The sequence below is a fragment of the Echiichthys vipera genome (assembly GCF_963691815.1).
Source record: "Echiichthys vipera genome assembly, chromosome: 17".
Lineage (NCBI taxonomy): Eukaryota > Metazoa > Chordata > Actinopteri > Perciformes > Trachinidae > Echiichthys > Echiichthys vipera.
In genome coordinates, this window is record NC_139842.1 from 11075880 (window position 1) to 11090247 (window position 14368).

Here is a 14368-nt window from a genome sequence, read left to right on the forward strand (position 1 = left end):
GTCTGAATATACCTGTATTCACTCTCTGTGAAGTTCTGCTCTGATTTGTCAGCGTTTCCATGTGTTCCACATCTGCGTTCTGCACCATCATTGCAGCCGGGGAATGACTAACTACACTGTGGCTGCACTTTCTACCTATAGTTGTGACATCACAACTGTACAGAAGTCCTGACAGCTTGTTTGAAGACAGTTTCTGAATACAGGCTGTGTACATTTCTCTGTGGATTGAGCGTTTTGATATTTTCAAAGTTTTTATATATCACCTCGCACTGCTTTATTATTAAAAAATAAAATGATTAAAAAGACATAATCTCACCTCTCACAATATGGGACCTTTAAATAAATACCATACTGTTGTTTTCAGATAAAGGAATACCTGAGAAGAACATTCATACACTTTGTAATAAACTAAACAGCAAATTGAAGAAATAAATCTTTATTTTTCATACAGCAAATTCTATTAAGGCTGTAATGTGGGCCAAAAACAAGTGTACACACTGGTCTTAAAATGCCACTTGTAATGATTAAAACAGAAATGACTGCACTTTCAAGGTTAAGACGAGGCGATTGTCCACAATTTAAAGATCACAGCAGGTGGATGATATTTTTTACAGTAGTTATGTGTGTCATTAAGGCATGATAGTCTAGCTCTACAAAAAGTTTAGTTAGATGGCAAAGGACAATATTTATAGCATCTGTTGTACAAATGTATATACAAAAAAGGATAAAGATCACTGGTGTGCCTTTTTTTTTGGATGCATCTCATTAAGTGTTTGCATTTTTCTCGTCATGGCAACAGCCAACATCATTTTAGTATCGACACTGAGATGCATCCTTTTCATAAGAACCTGAAGGTGAAATGCAGAGGTCCTCTACAGTACATTCTTCTACTGTCCTATGGCAACAGAAAAGATTTCTAACAGTCATTTTGACGAACTAGCAACATCAACAGCATAAATACATTGTAGTATTTTCTTTGACTATTTTAATTCATCCATTTCTCAAGTGCAGGTAAGAATGTGGTCCTTTAAACATAACCACCACAAACAGAGGGACACAAATTGACATAGAAAATATACATATATATTTATCTTAAATATATGAGCATCTGTTCGGTAAAGTAAAACAGTCCCAAAATACTTCCATGTGAGAGTTTGCAGCATCCTAGATTCAAATGGCAATTTTTTTTGTTTCTCTCAGTGCTGGCCAAGTTCTGTCTGGTTCCATCCAGACCAGTTAAAGCTGCGGGACTGTAAAGTGAGGGTAGAGCTGCACGTCCCAGGTACAGTGGGTGACACAGGACGGCTCACAAGATGACGTGGGACTGGAGGGTGTGTGGAAATGCAGTGGCGATCAGACGGCCGGTGCAGAGCGGTCGTTGGTGACAGTTGGACGTAGCTTGACTGTGGAGAATGGGTTCCCTCCCCTGTAAAAAGAAAACGCAGCAGAGATGAGTGATGGTGCTGCTCTGAGTGAGAGAAAGGTAGATTATGTCGTTCATGTTCTTATGCAACTCACGCAAGGTAAGCAGGCGGAGGTCTTGAGGTGCCGTTAGGCTGCAATGCCTGTGGAGAAAACACATATTTACTAGTACCTCTGAGTCCCAGGGTCAACAAGTTCAAGTTCAAGTTACTTTATTAGTACACAGAGGTAGACTTTGTTTGCAGTAGAGTTCACATACACGTCGTAGACACGTCATCCAACTGAAGACAGTGAAAATGAAAAGGATATGGCAAATTGGAAAGTTCTTACAGGTCCAGAAGTAGCTTAAACCATATCACGTTAAGATATAAAAACTAATAGTAAAAACAGAATAATAATTTTTTCTTAAATCAGTAAGGTTAGTAAGTAAGGTTGTTAAAACGTAATTGGTAAAAAAAAACAACTATTCAAATTAAAAAAAAGAAAAAGAAAGTAAAAATGCAAAAGACATTAATATAGCACTGTGTATATAAATAAAATCAGCAATAAATAATCACCTCCTTAACACTCACCTTTACACACAGTATATAACAGGGGTGCCCAGTCCTGCTCCTGGAGAGCTACTGCCCTGCATGTTTTAGGTTTTTCCCTGCTCTAACACATCTAATCATTAGAGTCAGGTGTGTTGGAGCAGGGAGAAACCTAAAGCATGAAGGACAGTAGCTCTCCAGGAGCAGGATTGGGCACCCTTGGTGTATAACCATGACACATTTGTACTATGAACACCTCAATCATCCCCTTCTCTGCTGTGTGTCAGTGTACAGTATGACCCAACACATATAGAAAAAACGCACATATTTAAGGCTGCTGAAGGATCGGTCACACTTGATGAGTGGATAGGCGAGTGAAAGCGTGAGAAAGTCAGCGTGCTGTGTCATATCACAAGACTGTGTGTGGAATCTGGACCTTCTGGAAATTCAAGTCTGTTCCATAATCAACCACATGAAGTTTTCTGATGACAAGCCAAGGTCAGTTCGATCACAAGGTGTGCAGGGCAGTGTTCACCACTACAAAATAGCTATAAATCATAAATGGTAAAACAATCTCAATTTCTCAATCGTTTTTATCATCATCAGCTTGTTTTTATTTCTAGTATTTTCCTTATTTTTGTCTCTTAGGATTTTATTATTGTATTTTTTTGCTCCTTTCTCCTGTTTTTAGTACCTGTCTTATTGATGTGTTACTCTTATAAAGCACTCTCACTATCATTTTAAGCTGTTTCTCATTATTATTAGTAGTAGTATTATCATTATCATTATTATTAATATTATTATTATTAAGGGCGGCACAGTGGGGTGGTGGCCTCACAGCAAGAGGGTTGCTGGTTCAAATCCCGGTTGGGGCCCTTCTGTGTGGAGTTTGCATATTCTCCCTGTGTCTGCGTGGGTTTTCTCCAGCATCTCCCCACAGCCCAAAGACATGCAGGTGTTAGGTTCATTGATGACTCTAAATTGCCAGTAGGTGTGAAAGAGAGTGTGAATCGTTGTCTGTCTCTGTCCGATAGGGACAAGCGGTTGAAAATGGATGGATTATTATTATTATTAAGGAATTAGTGGATGTAGATAAATGGTTGATCTTCCCAGCAGCTGGCCCCGTCTTCCAGTTATCCACCTGCAGTACTGCACAGATTCCACAAGATGTCAGAAGTGGATAGAGCGCCTGATGTCTGCCCAGAGTGTTTCAGTCTTGGCACAGTCACTCTCACTGTGTTATTCCCCACTGGACATAAAGAGTTTCACATCTGTCCTCCTCTCACAGATGTTTGGATTACAAATCACAAAGCAACAAACATGGCGGGTAAAGGACGTGCTTCATTATTCACATGAAAACTTCTAATCTATTCTCCACATAATAAGTGATTATAGTCAACATGCTAATTCACAGCTCAGTCAGAGAACCAAGAATGCCTTCACCTCTATCTGTTCTGCTCTGTTAAACGTTGAGTATCCACTCTAACAAGTCTTGTTTCCTTCCTCTGCATTGATACTCAGTTTGGAGGTCAAAAGTGTCCCTGCCACTTTACATTCTCTGCTGATCTCAATCTGTCACATCACTCTGCCTTTCTGTTTGTTCCCACCCTCTAAATATATTCATTACTGCGAGTCATTATCTTTTCCCCAGCCAAAAGTACAGAACCAGTGAGGGTGCATTTTTTTCTCGTAGTGACAGTGCATTCCTCCCCCGGCCCTCCAGTCTCCACTCCCCTCCCTCCCCTCCCCTCCCCTCCCCTCTCCCAACCTTCTCTGGACAAACCAACAACATAAAAAAAGAGGCTTTGCTGACACATTTTCTAATTAGTTTGATGTGAAGTGAAATTATGTCGAGATATTACTGAGAGATTAGAGATGTTTGGATTTTGGCTTTAATCAGTTCTAATTAGAGCGCGGGCAGAATGATCAACTAATAAATAAAACAAACACACAGAATTATGTGAAAATTTAACTGACTTCTTCCCAGTATAAGTTAGGAAACAGACTTTACCACTTGCCCATATTTATTCAGTTCATCACCTGAAAAGCACAAAAGGTGATGTAACACACTTGCCACACTAACAATAATGTTCATGAATGTTGCAGCGACAAACCCCTAACTAACCCAACACACATGCACAAGCATGTGCACACACCGACACAGATCCTCAGCCACCCACACATTCACTGAGTTTAACATAAATCACAGTATTACAGTCTACTGTAGCAGTGGAGAACTTTTCCCCACACACAAGTCTATTCTGAGAGTATATGTGTGTGTGTGTGTGTGTGTGTGTGTTTTGAACAGAATTTTAAAGCAGGGTTTTGTGAGTCACTAAGGATAAACTTCCCTGGAAGTGAGACTAATTTACCCTTTAAATGGAGGGAGGGAGAGGCATGCGTTGAAGATGGAGAGATAAGTGTGCAGAAGTTGAGATAAGCAGACAATGACTTGAGAAACTGAAAGAATGAATAGAGAGTGACAAAGAGGGAAGCTGGGTATCGGGTTCACCCAGAGTGGAATTCAACCATAATGCAAGAGTCAGAGGTAGAGAGATGGATAGGCTGGATGTAGACTGACAGGCCTGATGCACGGTAATCACTGGCCTACACCTACTACTGTCTGTGTGCCTGTGGCCAAATGAGAAGTAAATAATGAAAACTGTAGGCAAGAAAGAGAAAAGTATCTCCATTTACCATCTGACCACTGTACCTCTATCAGGGTCAAACATCCCAACCTACCAGAATATACCGTATGCATATGGATTCTGTAGTCAGTGTGTCTGTCGAGGCCTTCCATGTGTCTAACAAGACTCGAAAGATGCATAAAGTATATTATTTATACATTAGCTTTAGGACACAAGACTTTATGTAACGTGCAAAACAGTGACTTTTCAATTCACTTTGATGTCAGTTATAGTTCATATGGTAAGTAACTGCAGCATTATGTAACTATTTAACCCTAAAATAACATCTTCATGATGCTACACTGACTTGTCATAGGACATATGGTGCCTCTGTCATTTCCCCTTTCACTGAACATCTATAACTGCACTATGTAACTTGTGCAAGTGGGTTGTCTCTCCAGGGAGAAGTGCTTAATGCTTTACGGTCATTCACCTACAAATGATTTCGGTGAAGCTCGATCAATTTGAAGCTCTGCCTCTATTCTGTGATTTATGGAGAAAATCGGGTTATAGACATCGTGATCATGACAGAGATGAAGACGAAGGTTAGCAGACTGGCTTTTAGTTGTTGGGGAGATCTTCACAAAATAAAAGGCTGCAAGACAGACACCAAGCCAGCCAACTTGCTGTGTGAGTGTTAAGTAATATTAGCTGTTTGGCTGTCTTTGAGTTGTTGCACTTGCTCAATGTCTGACTGTTGCTGACTGGCTAGTTTTTGTTCAGTAATGTAATCATTACAAATGCATGTTTACAGCTGCCCATATTTACAACAGCAGTGTGTAAGTGAATTACACTCTGACACTGTGAGGGTGCTAAATCACAAATGAAACCCATTCTACAAAATGTTATTTCAATTAGGATACAGTGAACTTTAGAAAATGAATGCAAATCAAGGAAGAGAGTTGTTCTAAACATTCTGAATAGAAAGAATGTATAAAATGTTTGCATGCAAAATAAAACAGAAATCCCAACATCCGAGTCCAACATCCCACTATGGCTGAGAAGTGTGAAATGTTATCAGAGGTCTACAAGAAAACTGGAAAAGCAATGAGTATGTGATGCAGAGGGCAGTTTTGTTGACCTTGATAAACCACAACATATTTACATTTATCCAGCAACACAGGAGACATACAAAAGCTTTCACAGAAGAAAACCGCAACTTTGGTTGACGCTTTGCATGGTATGCAAACGGGAGAACATTCGTAAAGTAATGACTATAGCCAAGTTGGTATAGGAGGTGGTTGAAATATTAATATTATCAAACATAGTAAAAGCATTGTGTGCTGCCATGTGTGACGATGGGCCTATTCAAAAGCATCTGAGGCTGAGATACAGAAAGCTTCATCATTATATTAGGTGAGGGTGCCGTCTGTGCACTGCTGATTCACACTCTGTTCTCGTCTCTATCCCAATGTCACTGCCTCTTACTGAACAAGAGACTCATTATCAGCACACCGGGGATTATTGTAACAAAGGTGATCTTCTTTACAGCTGTGCTTTGCTCAGCCTCTCATCCCCTACAACCATCTGAGGGTGTCAAGAGTCTTAGGAATGGTATTTTGGGAATCAAGACAAGTTTTCTGGAGTAAAGCTGGCAGGAGCCTTTATACTACATTTCTAACATTTATTATTTTGTTTCTCCATCCATTTTGATCTAATGTGGGTTTTTATTGAGATTTTTTGGACTGTCTACAAGTAAAAAAATCCATCCTTCTAGTTTCTATACATGTCCTGTTCTGGGTCATGGGGGTTAGAAAGGACTCAAAATGCCCTGGGCGAGAGGCAGGGTTTCACTGGGCCAACATACACCGTCAAACATGTTTCTCATTAACACCTCGGGTCAATTTAATGTTTCCCATCTATTTGATTGGAGGGCTTTTATACAAGTAAGATGCTTGGTTAAGATGATTTGCAGTAAGTAAGTAACACCTTTGCTGTCTTGCGATAAATGAGTTATCAGTATGTAACACTTTTGCCTCATGATTAGCCACAAACATTCCTGCTTTTGTGCGTTTTTCCAAATTGATATTTGGAAATCTCCCTTTTTACAATATGGGCCCTTTGCTTGTGCCTCACATGTACTTGTGTGTGTACTACAACTGTACTTGGCCTAATGGAACATTTTACGGTTAAACTCTTGCTTAAACTGTGAGAATGAATGAGAGTAAGATGAATGCACATAAACCCAAGCCACTGACTGACCGTGTGATCAGACGAGGAGGAGGAGGCTGCGGAGGGCGTGGGGGAATGCTGGTGGATGTTGTTTGTGGTGACAGTGTTGATGTTGTTCTTGATGGCGTTGCGCTGCGGGACGTCACAGTAGTCCGCTGGGGGGAGCACCATGGTCGCGTCGTCTGTCTCTGTGTCCTGATGGTGGAGGTTGACCACACTTCTGCTGCGGTACGGGGCAGCAGACACACTGTAGAGGAGCATGTGGTAGAGGAGGAGGGGTGGTATGAGAGATGAGGGGACACGGTAGAAAGAAAAAGACGACAATAGTATATGAAGGAAATGAAAGATGGAGTAGAGGGAGAGGAGTGAAAGAGGGAGAAGGCAGTAGAAGGAGATGGGGTAAGAATAGGGCCACTGAATAAGACTCATTTTCATGTATCCTAAAGGGCTGCATCTTGAGTTTAGGGTTACAGATAAAATGGTTGATGTTATGCTTAAAGGCATTAAAAGGTTATGGGTTACAAACTAAGTATGGTCAGTGGGGGGTGGGGGGGTGGGGGGTCCTCCTTAGGACAAAAGAGGATGTATATGTGTGTTGTCCCCCAGCACTGGTTATAGTTTAAACTTTCTGTAGCAGTTGGCTGGCAGCCTCTCTGTGGGAGGTGCAGCACATTAAGATCTAATAAATTAATCCGACAGGGATTAGTCTCTTTGAAGAAAAGGCTGGAGTCGACTCTCTGAACCTTCTCTCTCTCTCTTCAGCAGCAAAATCTATTCATCAGCACAAAACATCCTGTTTCCTGATATTTCGCTGAGCTTGTGCGCCCAATTTTAAATGCATTATGACACAGATTTGATGGTTACACAATATTTCTATGAGCAAGAGATAGTATACGTCACTGGTTTCATAAATGTTTTTCCCCCTCATAGTGCGCTATGTCATGTAACACAACACATACAGTGTTTGGAACATTTTTTAAAAGAAAGGTTTTATGTGATTAAATGATTTAGGAGAATCAAAAAAAACGAATGTGACTTTAGCACAACAGGAATCAAAGATTGAGGAATGGGAGAGTCCCCTACAGGATTAGAAAGGTTATCGCTCTAGCAGGAGTAACTAGAGGAAACACTGCCAACAATACAGCTGGCTGCAACATGAAACCTGATGGTGTGTGTGTGTGTGTGTGTGTGTGTGTGTGTGTGTGTGTGTCATAGTGTGTGTTAGCTGGAACGTGGAGTCTCCTTACCTGTTGTTATTCACAAGAGGCTCGGAGAGAGCACGGCAATAAGATGTAGGGAACCAGCCCCTCCTGCAAGACACAGACAAAGAGAGAGAAGCCAAGTTAGGGATGATTACATCTGTGGGTATCCTACTGCCAGCCTACAGCTCTCATTGCACAGGAATCTGAAAGCCTCTCTATATGATTAGCAAAGAGCTCTGCCCTTAACTAAATGACTTGCTCTATCTCTTAACCAGAAGAAACAACAGACAGACATGTATGCTCATTTTTTTCTACACTGAGTATTCTTGAGATAATATAGGAGCCATTATAGTTCTCTCTGTTGTTGTATATGCAGTGCACCTATAGTAACTATGGTAGCAAAAAGCTGGATTTATCACAGAAAATAAATCATGGTGAATGGACGCGTCTGATTAATAAACAGATCATCAAAGGTCACCATTTGAAATGCCTTTATCCTTTATTTTGATGGATTTTATATTTTTATAACACCGAATCTTCCCTGTTGGTTGGGGACTGTTACATCACACGTTTTATAAGAAGCAAAGGAATTCAATGATTTCAATGAATCCAGGTTTTATAGTCAAGGTCTTATCTCGAAGCTGCTGAGCTGACGTATGTTCAGTGTTTGTTTGGAGCTTGAATAAATCTTTGCGCTGCTTTAACAAATGCGTCAATATCTCAGTCAGACGTCTGAGACCTAGGAGGTCTGTCAGAAATCAAGCGGCTATTTGTTAGAGCCAAGACACACACCAAAAAAACTTCATGATGGAGTTGAAACCCATACTGAGAACAACAGGAAGAAGCTCCAACAATCTCTAACTTTATAATGATTTAAAAAAAAGAAAAATAGATTTTTTCAGCTTGGATTTCTTCTACTAAGTTGTTAAATGTTTTAATGGTAAAAAAAACACATTTTTCTCATACGGCCTGTTTGAATATACAGGTATTCACCCTCTGTCTGAAACACTTTAGTGCCTGTCTCTTTAGGGCCCCCTCCTGAAGAAGCCCAGCCTTCTCTGCACTCTCAACATCTCTGCACCATCATCGCAGCCGGGGAATGACTGAAGCTGCACTTTCTACCCATGTATATTATAGTTGTGGCATCACAACTGTACAGAAGTCCTGACAGCTCATTTAAAGACAGTTTCTGAATACAGACTGTGTGCATTTCACTGTGGTTTGAGTGTTTCGATACTTTCACAGTATTTATGTAGCACCTGGACTTGCTTTATAATTATTAGAGATATCGAAATCTCACTTTTTACAATATGGGACCTTTAAAGGATTTCATGTAATAGAATGAAAAGGTTTATATAAAAATGAGTCACAGCTTGTCTATATCACAAGCTCAGAGCAAGGACTGTGTGTCATTGTGCTGTTATGGTACAACATTGTATTTAATCAGCATGTCGGCGGTCAACCTCACCTTCTAAGTGGATAAATATTAATATTTACACATCTGACCTAAAGAATGGGTGGTTTCTTTATGTACCTGCGATAACAAGTCTCCTACTGGGAAATACACCTCACTCAATCTCACTCATATTAATAACAGGTTTTTTATTTATTTAGGAAAGGGTTTCTACTGAGAACACATGCTAGTTCCCAGTCCTGGTCATTAAACAGGTTTACTGAAAGAGCTTGGCATTTATAAAAAACCTTGGTCAAGGACAACTGGATAGTTCTGGTGGCTATCTTTCTCTTAATGACTTTTCCTGGAAAAGAATGCAAAACTCTAACAATACAGACTTTATGTAGTGACATTTGATAATAATGATTATAATGATACACATGGTCACATGCTGTTATTTGTCAAATGTTGCTGTGTATTATTTATTACTAGTACCCTCTTCGCTCATTGTCATTGTATCTGGCATTCATCACTCAGTCCATCAATACTGTGTGTGGGTATTTGAACCAGTCAAGGTGTTGCCAGGTGTGTTGCTGGGATACACACGGAGTCTGCTGATATAAGACAAAGGGAGAAAACCAGCGAGGGACCCAATTGCATCAAAGCTACTTGCAGGCTCCTGCAGGACACAAAGCCCATCTCGTCATACACAAAGATCTGAAAAACATGATGATATACACTCTTTAAGCCTTTAGCCTTGCAGCAGTGAGGCTGCTCGACCAAAGTTAAACTTTGGTCGATCAGCCTCACTTTTAAAAGCAACTCAGAAATGATTCTGCCCTTGATCTGTGTTATTTATCTTTGCCAGGTAATTTCCATAATAGTAATACGGATCAAATCTGATAAATGATTCAAATTCAAAAACAAACTTTTAAGGGCTTCAGATCAAATCTAAAGTCAGACATCAGAGACCTAGATAAAGTGATTTTCGTTGGTGCCTGTCTATGAGAGAGAGAGAGAGGGTGATACTCTGAGCTTCTCCCTGTCTTACTCCAGTACTCTATGTACATCCCACCCTCAGGCTATACTTTACTTTGATTTCCTTATCAGTGTGTGTTCCAGCTCATGCAGCCCTTGGCAAGCCTAGAGCTGTGTGCGTATGTCTACATGGTCAGCATAACAATCAGGCAAGGGACCATCTGTCCAGTTAGTCAATCACCTGACTGATGAGGTGAATGTCATTATGGTAAATTCACACATAAGATGGAATCATATCTTGTTCATATTCTCTTAAATATAAGGTAGCTTGAGTATATATTGGTTGCGAGTGTGTGCATATACATGTAGTTTAATCTTGTCCCCATGTACATTGCAGCCTGTGCATATGCCTTTCCTTATTTGTGTCATCAGTTTTGACTAACATATATCCGTTTCAGACAAATGCAACATGTGTGATTCTCACTTGGCATTCTTCTCCAGCTCGCCGTACATCCACCCGTCTCTCTCGTCAGGGATGAGCAGGGTGATGACGTCTCCCTCATCGAAGCTGAGCAGTGTGCTGTTGTTGCCGGCTTGGTGGGGGAAGATGGTGCGCACACGTGGTCTCTTCACCATATTGTTGAGGCCAGTGGCGACAGACACAGACCTGGCTAGATTATTCTCCTCACTGTTTCCGTGGTCTGGGTGGGGGGGTGAAGAGTTAAAGTGAGAATACAACAATAGACAAGACCAAGAGTCTGTACTTAAGCAAAATGGTGCTTTAAACTTCACATCACACGTCACATCAACATTTGCTTATAAGCAATCACCATAAAATACAGCTAAAGGTTGATGGGATTGTCAATAATTTAGACAAATTGGACAAAGTATGGTGAAAGGTCAGCAGTCCAAAGTGATCACAAGTCATCCTCTGGCGACATTCTATCAACCTGATGGTGGCACCACAGGAAAAGTCAGAGGATCACCAAAGTCAACACATTCTGACTCCCAACTCATCAGGTCAGGACCCCCAGGTGTCCTGTTTTACTACTCTTTAATCATCTTTTAACATGCCTGGTAGGGTTAGGTTTAGGCAACAAAACAACTTTGTTAGGTTTAGAAAAAGATTGTGGTTTGGGTTAAAAAAATAAACGTTTGTTACGTAACTTACGTATGTGAGGTTAGTTAAGTGCATTAAGGACGTAACTTGACTTTGGTAGATTAAGTTAAAATAAGTCCACGTTGACTTTTGGTTTCACACAGGACACAAACAGAGGTCTCCTGTAAAAGTCCTGTGTTTGTTTGACCCATCCAGCCACCCTGACCTCCTACCTATGTGGACTTTGGGTCTTTTTAATAGTATCCTCCCTACAAGGACTGTGTTGCTCTTTATACTACGTCCTCTCACAGCAACAGTGCCTTGTGCATCGATGTCAGACGCTGAGGGTCCCTGACCACCTGTATTTTTGGTGGGAGTAAAACAATTGGCCAAAGTCAGTAGAATGTATCCTCTTAAAAATCTGTAGAAGATTTCATGACAACCCATCAAATGTTTTTTGCGATATTTCAGTGTGGACCAAAGAGGTTAACCAACCATCAGTCAGACAGACCTACATTGCTAACTCTAGAGCATGGCTAAAAACCAACAATATTTCATGATAAATATTGATTTAACCATTTCTTTGTGGAATTGAGTTCTGTAGTGATAAAATGGCAGAAGTGATACTCAAATCCACAAGCAGATGCTATTGTTCTTGGCAAGATAAAAGCTGTTCACATTTCAGGAAAGCTTAAAGACACAGTAGAACAGAGAGAGGTGCCAAATGAAAACCAGTGCCTATTCCATGCTGTAACACTGTACCTATGCTGTTTTTGGTCGTGCTGGTTACACTGGTAGTGTTGTTCTCCTGGGTGAACATGTTAGCCAGAGGGCTGGTCTGAGCCTTCAGAGGTGGGGCCGGGGGAGCAGACATGTTCTGCAACAAAAACAAAAACTCTAACGTAAGCATGTGTATACAGCGCTAAGAAGAGGAAAGTGAACCAATAAAAAGTGTCTGATCTTCACTATAATAGACAAATAAAAAATGTGTAAACTAACAGCATTGCAATTATTGTTATTATTATTATTATTGAATTATTATCAACTGAGATTCTGTGACATAAACTAAAGAGAGCCATTTGTAACATTCCTCAATGTAATTAAACAGCTTCATACAGGTAATGGTCCTGGCCAATGTGAAAACGTAATCAACACATGCAGGAAACATGATGGAAGTCAATAAAAGACCACAATTAAAAAAAAAGACCACATTTTATGACTAAATCATGCAAAAATACAGATGTTTATTTTTTTTAATATTTGACGGTTTAATGTGTTTAATGTAAATGTTATGAGAAAATATTAAACGTACATTACATTAATGTAAATATTAAGCTACAATATGCTATGAAAAAATATATAAAAATTATATTTCAGCATATTCGTCTTAACATAACATACTGTATAAAGTATTTGAATCAACTCCACATCTTACATTTCCTCTTCTAAACCTGCAGCAAAGTGCTCTTGAATGGCATCATCTACTCTGTACGGCTGTAATCATTAGATATCTATCATGAATCAGTCTTAAGATGTTGTGTTCTACCACACACAAGAGATAAAGCACGAGAACACATCTTTATCTGTCCCTCTCCCTCTCCGTTCATACCATACTGTGCCGTGACGGGGAGGGAGAGGGCAGAGGTGTGATGGGGACGGCCGTGCGCAGTCCCTCAATCATCGTCAACACGCTGTCTGGCATGTCGGTGGCGTCATTGCACCGGTCCTGCCAGCTGCTCAGCTTTGCCGTCAGCAGGTCTCTGGCCTGTCCAGCAGGCATGGACACAAAGAAATGAAAAGAAAACATGAGTCATCTGTAGAAAGAGTGCACACATTTTCATCACTATGGAAACAGGATGCGGAGAATTGTAAGATTCTTTTAGAGATGTTTTAGGGATAAATTGTTCTAATGTTGTGATTCAGTTTGAAACTGCTGACTGTTTTCTCTGTAAGGTAAATTATGATGTCAAAATCAAACCTCATCATTTCAACTCCACATAGTACAGATAGTACTCAGTCAAGTTTTTAGCCAAGGAAAAGCTTGATTTTTTGCTTGATTCTAACATAATGAGAGGCAGCAGTGACTTGTACCTTCTCGTGGAAGGAAGCGAACTGGTAGGAGAACATGCAGTGTTTGTCCACCAGGAAACAGAAGCGTCTCTTCTCCTCCAGCAGAGCCTCCTTACAGCCATCTGCGATGAACAACTGCATGTCCATCTGACGGCTTGTCAGCGTTTCCAGGCACTGACAACAAATATCAACACATTTATTACATTATTATTATTATTATTATAAAAAGCCACAATGAATGAATTTGAATGGACTGAAACAACTGTTTTGTCATACGCTGTCTTACAAGCCAACATCTTAAATATATCATCATGTCTTATCTTCCCTACCACACGGTTTGCAGTCATCTAGTCCCTCTCATTGCCGGTCTACACACAAACTCAACGAGGGCAAATGATATCCTAATCTCCCGCTAGCAGGAGGAAAGGTGTTATTAGAGAAGATTTACCTGTATTGACAGATTAGGTTGCATTTAGTGTCTCGTGAAAGGATGGAGCAACAGGAGGACAAGGGGACAGGGCACAGCAGTCGTAGGGCAGGGTTGTCTTATCTACACTGACAGCCTGAGATAATAAAAAAGGCTGCTGAAAGGTTCTGAGACCAGTGTGTGTCCATGTGAAAGTGAATGTGCCCTTTTCTTTCTTTCCAAAATCACTTTATCGTCAGCTTTGTTGATTTGTATTTGATATTATTTTCTGAAAAAGATTCATTTTCAGTTACTCTAGTAAATCTAGATATCAGTCACCTGAATTGAGAAGAGTAGTTTCAGGGGGAAAACAACAGCTGTATTATCAATACCAGAGGCCTGGCGTGAG

At 40.4% G+C, this 14368-nt stretch overlaps 1 protein-coding gene across 1 annotated transcript in view; it reads right to left on the reverse strand.

Moving 5' to 3' along the window:
- Positions 1 to 428: 428 nt before the first annotated feature.
- baiap2l1b (BAR/IMD domain containing adaptor protein 2 like 1b) overlaps positions 429 to 14368 on the reverse strand; it is a 29814-nt gene continuing 15874 nt past the window's right edge. The window contains exons 7-14 of the mRNA XM_083932031.1: positions 13575 to 13727; positions 13093 to 13248; positions 12246 to 12360; positions 10869 to 11085; positions 8059 to 8121; positions 6842 to 7058; positions 1519 to 1565; positions 429 to 1426 (exon numbers count right to left, since the gene is read on the reverse strand). Coding sequence (XP_083788157.1) covers positions 1354 to 1426; positions 1519 to 1565; positions 6842 to 7058; positions 8059 to 8121; positions 10869 to 11085; positions 12246 to 12360; positions 13093 to 13248; positions 13575 to 13727 — 1041 coding nt within the window. The 3' untranslated portion in view covers positions 429 to 1353. The remainder of the gene's footprint in view (positions 1427 to 1518; positions 1566 to 6841; positions 7059 to 8058; positions 8122 to 10868; positions 11086 to 12245; positions 12361 to 13092; positions 13249 to 13574; positions 13728 to 14368) is intronic.